This window comes from Phocoena sinus, chromosome 7, assembly GCF_008692025.1.
Source record: "Phocoena sinus isolate mPhoSin1 chromosome 7, mPhoSin1.pri, whole genome shotgun sequence".
Lineage (NCBI taxonomy): Eukaryota > Metazoa > Chordata > Mammalia > Artiodactyla > Phocoenidae > Phocoena > Phocoena sinus.
The window spans coordinates 82657695-82670926 of record NC_045769.1 but is presented as its reverse complement, the minus strand read 5'-3'; the positions used below and the strand labels follow the sequence as shown (position 1 = coordinate 82670926).

General features: G+C 36.6%; 1 protein-coding gene across 1 annotated transcript in view; it reads left to right on the top strand.

Moving 5' to 3' along the window:
* EPC2 (enhancer of polycomb homolog 2) overlaps positions 1–13232 on the top strand; it is a 107016-nt gene that overhangs the window by 42506 nt on the left and 51278 nt on the right. The window contains exon 2 of the mRNA XM_032637925.1: positions 34–193. Within this exon, the coding sequence (XP_032493816.1) occupies positions 34–193 (160 nt within the window). The remainder of the gene's footprint in view (positions 1–33; positions 194–13232) is intronic.

The following is a 13232-nucleotide window of genomic DNA, read 5'->3' as shown; positions in this document are numbered from 1 at the left end:
AACAACTCATGTTGCCTACTTTACATTTTCCAGGAACATCATTTACAGCGAGCTATTTCAGCACAGCAAGTGTTCAGAGAAAAAAAAGAGAGCATGGTCATTCCAGTTCCTGAGGCAGAGAGCAATGTCAACTATTACAATCGCTTGTACAAAGGAGAGTTTAAACAGCCAAAGCAGTTCATTCATATTCAGCGTAAGTTTGTTAATTCATTGTTTTCTGTTTGTAATTTAAATTTATCAACCAGTGAAAAATCCTTTCTTTTTGCCCAAAGAGATTTTAACTTTTCAGTTCGTATGCACTGATTTATAGAAATGTTAAACATGAAAGAATAAAATCCCTCTATGCTTACATCTCAACTTCAAGATCATTTGGAGTGTGAGTTGCATTTGGAACATTTGATAGTTATGTAGTACAGGATTTTCTATAGCACTTACACTTTATTATACAGCTAAAAGGTGGTAGATTACCATACCCAAATAAAAATGTATTTTTCAAGGCCTAGTGGCAATTATGCTGATTAGGGGCAAGTCTTCTAAAATTTTTGGAATTTGATCCTACACTTCTACCTTCATGTAGTTTTTATGGAATTCTAATTCTGCCTCCTTCGATCCTCTTATTTTTGTCCCCATCGTTACTATTTAAATGATCACCATCTTTTGCCTTAAAACTGTTTCACTGATCTCCTGACTGTTCTGTTTACTATCCACCATCTCCTATCTTTACCCTCTTCTAACCTATCTTCTCCACAGGTCCACTGGCACCAGAGTGGTCTTCCTAAAGTGTCCATCTGATCAAATCATGATGTGGCTTAAAATCCTACTGTTGTTCTTTATTCTACAATAGGAATTTTCAGCTAATTTTGCAGACAGAATGCTGGTGTCTTGGTACCTTGTCTGGCTGTGTTTAAAGAAAAACAACCTTTAGTAGTTTGTTAAAATAGAGATTCTAGGGCTGTGTCAGGCCTCCCTGTATGAGAATCTCTGGTATGCAGACTGGTAATAAGTTTTTTTAAAAAGTTCTCCAGGTGATTCTGAAACGTCTCCAGATTCAAGGCTGGCTGTAAGATCTACTATTTTTCATCGATTCTAAGATGTACCTTTGCCATATTTGAAATGAGATTACATCTTAAATTGCTTTTCTCGTGGATTAAAATCTGGTTTGTCTATAGAGAATTTCTACTTGTTTTTGCCAGGCATCTGGGGACCAACCTGAGACCACCTTAAAGTCTTGTTTGTTTTGTTTTATTTGTTTGTTTTTGGACCACACTGGTAGCTTTAGTTTTATTTGTTTGTTTTTTTAGACCACACAAGTAGGCTGTAGACCAGCTTGGAATTCAGTTCTCAGCGAGAGGTTTTTTTCTCCCCTCCTTCCACCTAAGGGCAAGTTGAGAAATATAGTTTCATGCTGTTCCTTTCTACATGGCTGGTTTATTTCTTTATCTTACACTGAGGCTGTTGCCCTTTGGTAGTATAGCTTTATGCAGGAGTATTTTATTAAATTTATTGATAGACCCCAATATAAAGCTTTTTTTTTTCTTTCTTACGTACATAAAGTAATGGTGCATCTTATATAGATTTGACAAAATTTAGTAATAGCCAGATTCTCTAATTCGAATACAAGGCCCTTTGTGATTTGTTACCTGCTACCCTTTTAACCTCATTTCCTGTTGCTCTTTCCCTCACTCTTTGCATCATAGGGAATAACTTAAAATTATCCACATTTGCCTTGTTGTTTCACATTTCACATTTCCTTGCATATGCTATTCAAGTCTTCTTTCCCTTTCTGTAGCTCATTGAAGACCTAACTCCCTTTTGAAGCTTACCCTGATTTCTCATTCTACCTCTTTTCTTTGCTTATCTTAGTACCTTGTACATACCTCTAACAGAGGACTGAGCATACTTGATTGCAATTGTTTGTAGCCATTCTTTCTCTCCTTTTAGACTGTGAGCTCCTTGAGGGCAGGTACTATGTTTTATTTTCCCTTTGTATCTTTAGTGTTAAATGCATGGCTTATAGATGCTCAATAAATGGCATGTTTGTTGACTGGTTCAATTGTTTTTAAATGGCTTAAAAGCCCTTAGGTGTCAAAAGCATTTTCCAGAGACTTTTCCCCTAAGGATTCAAGAGAAATGCACTTGCAAAAATTGTGTGATTTGTTTCCACTGTGTCTTTGACTTTGAGTCCCTTTAGCATGTTGAATTTTCCTTGTCTTTGTATCAGGAACGAGATAGCTGTTCTTAATATGAATTTTAAGGGTTTTTTAAGCCAACGTATCCCCTCCCCCCTTTTTTTGTATTTTAATAACAATGTAGCTGGACAATAGGACCATTTGTAAAAGCCATTGTAGGAAACTGGAACCAGAAATTGGATGTAACCCATCTGGGTGGGGCCCATTAGATACAATAAACATTAATCTGTGTTGTTTTTTTCATTTCATTTTATTCTATTGTTGTAATAAATGGAATAAAAATAATAGAAAATTATTTTAACTTTCATTTTTTCTCTTTTAGTCTGTCAGCATATATATATTTTATATACTATACTAAATTGTACTACACATAGTTTTTTTCCTGCCTTTTCTACATATATTTTAAGTTCCTCAGGTTTTTGTAGTCTCCTATTGTCATTTTCAATGTGTATATAATTTTCTATCAAACTTATATTCCATTATTTGCTTACCTCTACGCCTATCATTGACCTTAAGTTTATCTGTACTAAAATTTAAACTCGTTATTTTTGACTCTTTTTTCAAGGAAAGCTTGATATAACTTCTTTCTAAGCCCTTGAATACAAGGAATTTCAGAAAATATTGCTCTGGATTTTTCTTTTTCTTCTTTTAATGATAGATTTGAAAGAATCACCTCCCATTTCCCTTGCTAGAAAAGCATAGTTGCCACAGTAGGGCAGCTTAGCTCAGGCCCATCACATTGCTTGCCTGGGCTCTGGCAGACACCTTTGTATTGGTCTTCCAAAGTATTGTACTGTATTGCTCTGCTCTTGTCTTTGTACCTTCCAGTCATCCACGCTGCCACTGTTGTGATTGGTACCCATTTAGAATTTTTCAGACTCACTGTTGCCTGTGGGATAAAATTTTAACATATTTGTATGGTGTTTAAGGCCCTCCTTTGTGCCTGTCCAGTCACAGTTTGCTGTTTATTCTTCCACCATGACATCAGCCTCATTGAAATGAACTGTTGGAGGTCTGTTTCCTCCACTAGACTGTAAGTTCCTCAGGAACAGAAGCTGCATCTCATTCTCCATGCAGTCCTACACTACAGTCTCAGTACACCACACCCCACCCCCCATTCCTCTAACCCTTCACACTTCCAGATACAATAATAATGAGCTCCTTTTAGATCTCTGACTTATCTCTTATTTTTTCATGCCTCCAGGGCTTTACATAGCCCTTTACTTCTCTTCTCCTCTTTTTAAAATACAACTTGTTCTTCAAGGCTTATCTCCAGGACTACCTTTAGGAGCCTTTTCCTGACCCCTCTAAGCAGAGGTCTTGGCACTGTTTACCGCAAGCCCTCCTATGTTGTGTGCATCGACCACCTGCAGTTGTGATTGTTTGCCCTCTGTTGCTTCACTAGGTCATAAGGCTCATTGAAAGGAGGGACTTCTTTTTTCCCCTTTTAATTTTACTGCTTACTGTAGTACCTAGCATATGATTAGGTATGCAGTTAAATATTTGCCAAATAAATCAGTGAATGAATGGTGAAGATATAAGCGTACACATCATGACTTTTTTGAGACATTGATCTCGTAGGACTCAAAATTATATGCAGAATTAAATACAAGAATAAAATTATTGGTGTGTACAGTGAAATTGAGAGACCTGCTCTGTGGATCAGGTTAAAAATTGAGCTCACTTATTCACCAACAGTGTCATTTTAGGACAAAAATTATCTGCTAAGAAGGAGTTAGGAGTGGAATCACTCCAGTCTTGGTGTGGATGTGAGATAAACCTGCCTATTCTTTCCTGTCTCTTTTGGTACCAGTTCGCCATAGTAACCCATATTGGTATTCAGGGGAACTTATTTAATCACAACACATTGTGGTGTTCTGACCAGGTCGAAAGCATCTTGGTGACCTATAGTCATTGATGACCCAAGATACTCAAACTGTTCCTCATTTAAGCTAATTCTACACATTGGTCAGTTGTGTGACATACAGAAAATGCTACTTCTGTTTTACTTACTGTTATAACAAATTTACTTTGGGTACCTCAACCCAGATGTTAAAATTCTTTCATTCCTTTGGGAGTTTAAGAACTTCATTAAATTCAAGATCCAAACCTTTTTTTTTTTTTTTAAGGAAATGACTGTTTACATAGCAATAAATTCTTTATTTTGACCTCCCATTACCCCTTTTACTTAATATATTTTACAGTATCTCAGAATTTTAGAAAGTGAAGGAACTTAAGATATTGTTTCATAAGTATTCTGTAGTTAATTTATATCCAGTTTTGAACTCAATTAAATGCTTCTTTGAAACAGGACTCCTTTGCTTGTTTTGAAATGAAGGTTCACTTCCCCTTCTCAGTGCATTACTCCTACAAACACAGATCAGTAGAATGTCTCACCTGTTTCTTGGCTGAAAGAAAGAGTTCAGGAGAAAGAATTGGTGGGGTAGCACCCCTTGTTATCTGTCAGGCAGGGAGAGGAACCCACTCAAAGGAAACTGAATTCTGCTGTTTGTGTCTGCAGCCAACATCTTAAGCCCTGGGAAGGTGCCTGTCCATGCGTGTACACTGCTGTACACCTCAGTACACTTGAAACTGACTCCTCAGTTCAGTGAAGCTGGCCATTGTTAAGTCTACAATTGGAAAAGAAGAAAAATTCTGCTTATTTAGTGTAAGGTGGACGTATGTATTCTACTAGGTTTTCAGCAGGAGCGAGACAGATGCTGATCTAACATCCAACTTTAATTTTATTATCCTTGGAATGTTTTTTGCTGTTCTCCCTATTAAACAAAAATGATGATAACTGACCTTTTGCTTTGGCAGGGCAAATATGTTTTGATTGGAAGGAGTTGGAGAAGATACCAAATGAAGAGCATTGTTTTGTTTATACAGTAAAACTTTTTGGTGGAAAGGATGCATTCTGGGAACATCATTTCTTGTAAAAATGTCACTGGATATCTATTAATCAAATTGAGCAGAAGTGACATCACACATTTAAATAAATAACAGAAAAGCCAGGCCACAAGTATAGGAGTGGATTGTATCAGATTTATGGACAGCACATTCTAGGTGAAGCTAGATTCCAGGTTGAGGTGGTCAGAGGAGTGATATCAGGGGCAGTGAGCAAGGTCAGGCCCTGAGGGCAACCTGCATTCAGATTAGCTGGCTTTAAGGGTCTTCCTCTCTTCTCAAGATTGTGCTGAGCCTCCTATCCTTGGATAAAGCTGTGAGTGTGGGCAGTAGTGCTAAAATGGTAGAGCAGTATCTGGGTAACTACTAATCCAGGAAAGGATGAGGAGCCCTAAAACTTAGAAAATTACATATTAAGTCATTCCAGGTATTTGGGAAAACGAAATAATCATTTGACAGTCTGGGATAGAGAAGTGATAGAGAAGTCTGAGTACAAGGAGCATGCCCCTTGGGCCTATATGCATTTACTTATGTCCACTATTTAAAAAAAATTACCAAGGGCATTTTTCACAGAACTAGAACAATACTTTTAAAATGTGTGTGGAAACAGAAAAGACCCTGAATAGCCAAAACAATCTTGAGAAAGAAGAACAGAGCCAGAGGAATCATGCTCCCTGGTTTCAGGCTATACTACAAAGCTACAGTAATCAAAACAGTATGGTACTGGCACAAAAACAGACACGTAGATCAATGAACCAGGATAGAGAGCCCAGAAATAAACCCACTTGCTTATGGTCAATTAATCTACAACAAAAGAGGCAACAATATACAATAGAGAAAAGACAATCTCTTCAATAAGTCGTGTTTGGAAAACTGGACAGCTACTTGTAAAAGAATGAAATTAGAACATTCTCTAACACCATATGCAAAAATAAACTAAGAATGGATTAAATGTAAGACTGGATACTATAAAACTCCTAGAGGAAAAAATAGGCAGAACACTCTGACATAAATTGCAGCCATATTTTTTTGGATGTGTCTCCTAAAGTAAAGGAAATAAAAGCAAAAATAAACAAATGGGACCTAATTAGACTTAAAAGCTTTTGTGCAAGAAAGGAAACTACTGACAAGATGAAAAGACAACGTACTGAATGGGAGAAAATATTTGCAAATGATATGATCAATAAGGGATTAATAGCCAAATATATAAACAGCTCATACAACTCAACATCAAAAACACAACCTGATTTATAAATTGGGTAGAAGGGGACTTCCCTGGTGGTCCAGTGGTTAAGACTCAGCACTCCAATGCAGGGGGCGCATGTTCAGTCCCTGACAGGGAAACTAAGATCCCACGTGCTGCCTGGCATGGCCAAAAAAATGAGGGGGGGGCGGGCAGAAGAACTGAATAGACATTTTTCCAAAGAGGACATGCAGATGGGCAACAGGCACATGAAAAGATGATCAGCATCACTAATCATCATGGAAATGCAAATCAAAACCACAATGAGGTGTCACCTCACACCTGTCAGACTGGCTGTCATCAAAAAGAAAAAGAATAACAAACGTTGGTGAGGATGTAGAGAAAAGGGAACCCTCATACACTGTTGGTGGGAATGTAAATTGGTGCAGCCACTGCAGAGAACAGTATGGAGGTTTCTTAAAAAGCTAAAAATAGAACTACCATACGACCCAGCAATACCAATCCTGGGTGTATATCTGAAAAAAACAAAAACACTAATTTGAAAAGATACATGCACCTCAATGTTCATAGCAGCATTATTTACAGTTGCCAAGATATGGAAGCAACCTAAGTGTCCATAAACAGATGAATGGATAAAGAAGATGTGGTATATATACACAATGAAATACTGCTCCCAAGCATGCTCCCAAGACCTTGTAATTAAGGGACCCAGAATTTGAACCAGGCAGTCAGATTCCAGAATCCATGCTTTTTTTTTTCTTCTAGTTTTATTGAGATATAGATGACATACAGGACTGTGTAAGTTTAAGGTGTATAGCATAATGATTTGCCTTACACATATTTTTAAATGATTACCAGAATAAATTTAGTTAGCATCCTTCACTTCATATACACATCCCCCTGTGATGTGAACTCTTAAGATTTACTCTCTTAACAGCTTTCATATGTAACATAGAGCCATGTTAACTATAGTCATCATGGTGTACATTACATCCCCAGAACTTACTTATCTCATAACTGGAAGTTTGTACCTTTTGACCACCTTCATCCAGTTCTCCCTCCCCCAGCCTCCCACCTCTGGTAATCACAAGTCTGATCTCTCTTTCTATGAGTTTGGGGTGGGGGGTTGGAAATTTTTTTTTTTTATATCTACTTCTAAGTGAGATCATACAGTATTTGCTACCTTTCTCTGTCTGAGTCAATTCACTTAGCATAATGCCCTCAAGGTCCATCCATAATGCCCGTAAATGGGCAGAATTTCCTGCTTTTTAATGGCTGAATAATATTCCATTGTACCACAACTTTAGTTTGTCGATGGGCACTTAGGTTGTTTCTATATCTTGGCTATTGTAAATAAGACTGCTGCAAACATGGGGGTGCATATATCTCTTCAACACAGTGTTTTCATTTCCTTTGGCTTATTTCCAGAAGTGGGGTGGCTGAATCATATTGTAGTTCTATTTTTAACTTTTTGAGGAACCTCCATACTGTTTTCCATAGTGGTTGTATCAATTTGCATTCCTACTGACAGTGCACAAGGGTTCCCTTTTCTCCACATACTTACCAGCATTTGTTATCTCTTGTCTTTCTGGTGCTGGTCATTCTGACAGGCATGCGGTGATATCTTGTGATTGTGATTTGCGTTTCCCTAATAATTAGTGAGGCCAAGCATCTTTCCATGTACCTGTTAGCCATTCATGTATCTTCGTTGGACAAATGCCTGTTCAGGTCCTTTACATAGTTTTAAGTGGATTAATAGGGTTTTTTAAAACATTTTTAGATTTAACAAAAGATTGAAAAGATAGAACAGCAAATTCCCATATACTACCTCCTACACACACACACACACACACACACACACACACACACACACACACACACACACAATTTCCACTATTATTACCTTGCATTAGTGTGGTACATTTGTTACAGTTAATGTAGTCAGTACCTTATTAACTAAAGTCCATTCTCTTTGGTGTTTGTGTTGTACAGTTTTATGGATTTTTAAAAATCCATGTCATAGATCCACCATTACATTATCTTATAGAATAGTTGAATTACGATAAAAACTCCCTGTATTTTCACCTATTCATTCCTTCAAATCCCTGGCAACCACTGATCTTTTTGCTCTCTCTGTAGTTTTGCCGTTTCCAAAATGTGATATAGGTGAAATTATACAGTACATAGGCTTTTCAGACTGGCTTCCTTAACTTATCAGTTTGCATTTAAGATTCTTCTAATTTTCTTTTGGCTTGATAGTTTTTTTTTTAAATCATTGAATAATATTCCATTGTATGGATAATTCAGAGTTTGTTTATTCATTTACCTATTGAAGGACACCTTGGTTGCTTCCAATTTTTGGCAATTATGAAAAATGTACTCTAAGTAATAGCATGTTTTATGTGGACGTAAGTTTTTATCTCTTTTGGGTAAATACCTAGGAGTGCAATTGTTGGTTTGTACAGTAAGGCAGTGTTTAGCTTTGTAAGAAACTGCCAGACTGACTTCCAAAGTGGCTATTCCATTTTGCATTTCTCCCAGCAGTGAACGAGAGCTCATGTTGCTCTGTATCCTCATCAGCTTTGGTATTGTCAATTTTAGAATTTTAGCTATTCTAATAGGTATGTAATGGTATCTCATTATTTTAACTTGTAATTCCCTAATAACCTAGGATGTTGAGTACCTTTTCATATCATTATTTGCAGTTTGTATATCTTCCTTGGTGAGGTGTCTGTTGGATCTTTTACCCATTTTTTAATTGGGATCTTTGTTTTCTTACTGTTGAATTTTAAGTGTTCTGTGTATATTTTGGAGTCCTTTATCAGATATGAGTTTTTAAAATATTTTCTCCCAGTCTGTGGTTTTCTTTTCATTTTTTTAATAGTGTCCTTCATAGAGGAGAAGTTCTTAATTTTAAAGAGGTCCAACTTAATTTTTTTCTTTCATGGATCTTGCTTTTGGTGGTATTTCTGAAATTTCATCACCAAACATAAGAGCATCTAGATTTTCTCCTATGTTACTTTCTAGTAGATTTATAGGTCTGTTTTACATTTAGGTCTGTGATTCATTTTGAGTTAATTTTTGTGAAGGGTGTAAGGTCTGTACCTAGATTCATCTTTTTTAATATGGATGTCCAGTTGTCCCAGCACTGTTTGTTGAAAAGACTATTCTTTTTCCATTGAATTTGTCTTTGCTCCTTTGTCAAAGATCAGTTGAGTGTATTTGTATGGGGCTATTTCTGGACCCTCTGTTCTCTTCCACTGATCTTTTTGTCTATTTTTTGGTCAATAGCACACTGTCTGAATTACTGTAGCTTCATAGTAAGTCTTGAAGTCAGTCCTCTGACTTTATTCTTCAGTATTCTGTTGACTATTTTGGATTTTTTTGATTCTTCATATAAACTTGAGAATCACTTTGTCAGTACTGATTGATACACAAAATGACTTGCTGGGATTTCGATTGAGATTGCGTTGAATCTTTAGATCAAGTTGGGAAAAGCTGATGTGTTAACCAAATTGAGTCTTCCTACCCATAAACATGACTGTCTTTCCATTTATTTAATTCTTTGATATGTTCCACCAGAGTTTTGTTGTTTTCCTCATATAGAACTTGTACATATTTTGTTAGATTTGTACCTTAATGTTTCATTTTTTTGGATGCTAATGTAAATGGTTTTGTGTTTTTAGTTTCAAATTCCACTTTCTCATTGCAGTATATAGGAAAGTGTTTGACTTTTGTATATTAACCTTGTTTTCTGCAACCTTGCTATAATCACTTAGTTCCAGGAGTTTTTGGTCAGTTCTTTAATAGAATGTATATACATATGTACATAGACAAGCTTATCATCTGTGCACAAAGACAGTTTAATTTCTCCCTTCCCAGTCTTCATAGCTTTCGTTTCCTTTTTTTTTTTTTTTTTTTGTCTTACTGCGTTAGCTGGGACTTCTGGTACAATGTTGAAAAGCAGTGGTGAGAGGGGACATCCTTGCATTGTTTCTGATGTTGGTAGGAAAGCTCTTAGTTTCACAACACTAAGTATGATGTTTGCTGTAAGTTTTTTGTAGATGTTCTTTATCAAGTTGAGGGAATTTCCGTCTATTCCTAGTTTGCTGTCAGTTTTTATCATGAATAGATGTTGAATTTTGTTAAATGCTTTTTAACAAAAAAGCATTTTTTTGTTAAATGCTTTTTCTGCACTATTTCTGCATCAATAATCTAATCTTCCACCTGTGAGAACTGTAAAAGGAAGAGCAAATTAAATCCAAAGTAAACAGAAGAAAAGAAATAGGATAAGAAATAGAGCAGAAATCTACTGATACCAATAGAGTTTTGGTTTTTAGTTTGACCAGAAACCAAAATAGAGCAGAAATAATTATATCTATTGATATAATTTTGATTTTTTTCTTTGTTGATGTGGTGGATTACATTCATTGATTTTTTTTCCCCAGCTTTGCAGAGAAAAAAGGTATTTATCACAGGTACTGTGATAAATCTCACTTGGTCATGGAGTATAATTCTTTTTATACATTTTTAGATTCGATTTTATTGAGGATTTTTGCTTCTATGTTCGTGAGAGATATTGGTCTGTAGTTTTCTTGTAATGTCTTTATCTGATTTTGGTATTAGGGTAATGTTGGCCTCATAGAATGAGTTAGGAAGAATTCCCTCTGCTTCTATCTTCTGATAGACATTATAGAGTATTGATACGATTTCTTCCTTAAATGTTAGGTAAAATTCACCAGTGAGCCCATCTGTGCCTGGTACTTTCAGTTTTGGAAGATTACTAATTATTGATTCAATTTCTTTAATAAAGACAGGCCTATTCAGATTGTATATTTTTTCTTGTGTGAGTTTTGGCAGATTGTGTCTTTCAAGGAATTAGTCCATTTCATAAAGCATATCAAATTTGTGGGCATAGAATTGTTCACAGTATTCTTTGACCATCCTTTTAATGTCCATGGACTTGGTAGTGATGCTCCCTATTTTAAAATTTCTGATATTAGTAATTATGTTCTGTCTCGTTTTTTCTGAGTTAGCTTGGCTAGAGCCTTATTGATTTTACTGATCTTTTCCAAAAACCAGCTTTTGGTTTTGTTGATATTTTTCTCTATTGATTTCCTGTTTCCACTTTCACTGATTTCTGCTCTATTTCTTACTCTATTTTTTTTCTTCTGCTTACTTTGGATTTAATTTGCTCTTCCTTTTCCAGTTCCCACAGGTGGAAGATTAGATTATTGATTTTAGATCTTTCTTCTTTTCTAATATATGCATTCAATGCTTAAATTTTCTTCTAAGCACTGCTTTTTTACATCCCACAAATTTTGACGAGTTACATTTTCATTTAGTTCAAAATATTTTAAAATTTCTCTTGATATTTCATCTTTGACCATATTTATAAGTGTATTGTTTAATATCTAAGTATTTTGGGATTTTCCAGCTATGCTTCTCTTATTGATTGCTGGTTTAATTCCATTGTGATGTGAGAGCAGATATTGTATGATTTTTATTCTTTTAAATTTATTAAGGTGTTTTTTTATGTCCCAGGATGTGGTATCTTGGTCAGTGTTCCCTGTGAGCTTGAAAAGAATGTGTAATCTGTGTTGTTGGTTGATGTGGTCTATGGATGTCCATTATATCCATAATATGATTGATAGTGGTGTTGAGTTCAGCAATGTCCTTACTTCCACGTTATTTTTGTTTTGAACCCTTTTAGAGTAAGTTACAGATCTTTATCTATGAATACTTAAGTGTTTCTTTTTTTTTGCGGTACGCAGGCCTCTCCCGTTGCGGAGCACAGGCTCAGCGGCCATGGCTCACGGGCCTAGCTGCTCCGCGGCATGTGGGATCTTCCCGGACCGGGGCACAAACTCATGTCCCCTGCATCAGCAGGCGGACTCTCAACCACTGCTCCACCAGGGAAGCCCAAGTGTGTGTTTCTTAAAAACACATTCTTTGACATAACCAAAGCACAGTTATCAAAATCAGTAATTGCCACTGCAGTTACCTAATCTGTTCACCTCATTTGCATTTTAATAATTGCCCCAGTAATATTCTTAATAGTGAAGGAAAACTTCAGATGATATGTTGCATCCAGCCATCACATGATGGTTTTGGGCTATTCCTAAATCTTTTTGTGCGTCATGCCACTGACACTTTTGAGTACAGGCCAGTTATTTTGTACAGTGTTCCTCAATTTGGGTTTGCCTGTTTCCTGGGATTTGATTCAGGTTAAAATGGGTGTTTTTGTTTTGCTTTTTAAATATTTATTTATTTATTTGGCTGCTCTAGGATCTTTGGTGCAGCGTGCGGTATCTTCATTGAGGTGTGCGGGATCTTTAGTTGCAGCATGTGGCCTCTTAGTTGCAGCATGTGGGATCCCTGACCAGGGATCGAACCCAGGCCCCCTGTGTAGGGAGCTCAGAGTCTTAACTGCTGGACCACCAGGGAAGTCCCTAAAATGGGGTTTTTGTTGTTGTTTTGTTGTGGTAAAAAACACATAACAAATTTTCTCTTAACACTTTTTAAGTATACATTACAGTATTGTTAACTATGTACACATCATTGTACAACAGATCTCTAGAAATTTTTTAAATTTTATTTATTTTATTTATTCATTTTTGGCTGTGTTGGGTCTTTGTTGCTGCATGCGGGCTTTCTCTAGTTGCAGCGAGCGGGAGCTACTCTTTGTTGTGGTGTGCAGGCTTCTCATTGCAGTGGCTTCTCTTGTCGCGGAGCACTGGCTCTAGGCATGCGGGCTTCAGCACTTGTGGCATGCAGGCTCAGTAGCTGTGGCACATGGGTTTAGTTGCTCCATGGCATGTGGGATCTTCCTGGACCAGGGCTCGAACCCGTGAGCCCTGCATTGGCGGGCGGATTCCTAACCACTGCGCCACCAGGGAAGTTCTAGAATTTTTTATTTTGTATAACTGAAA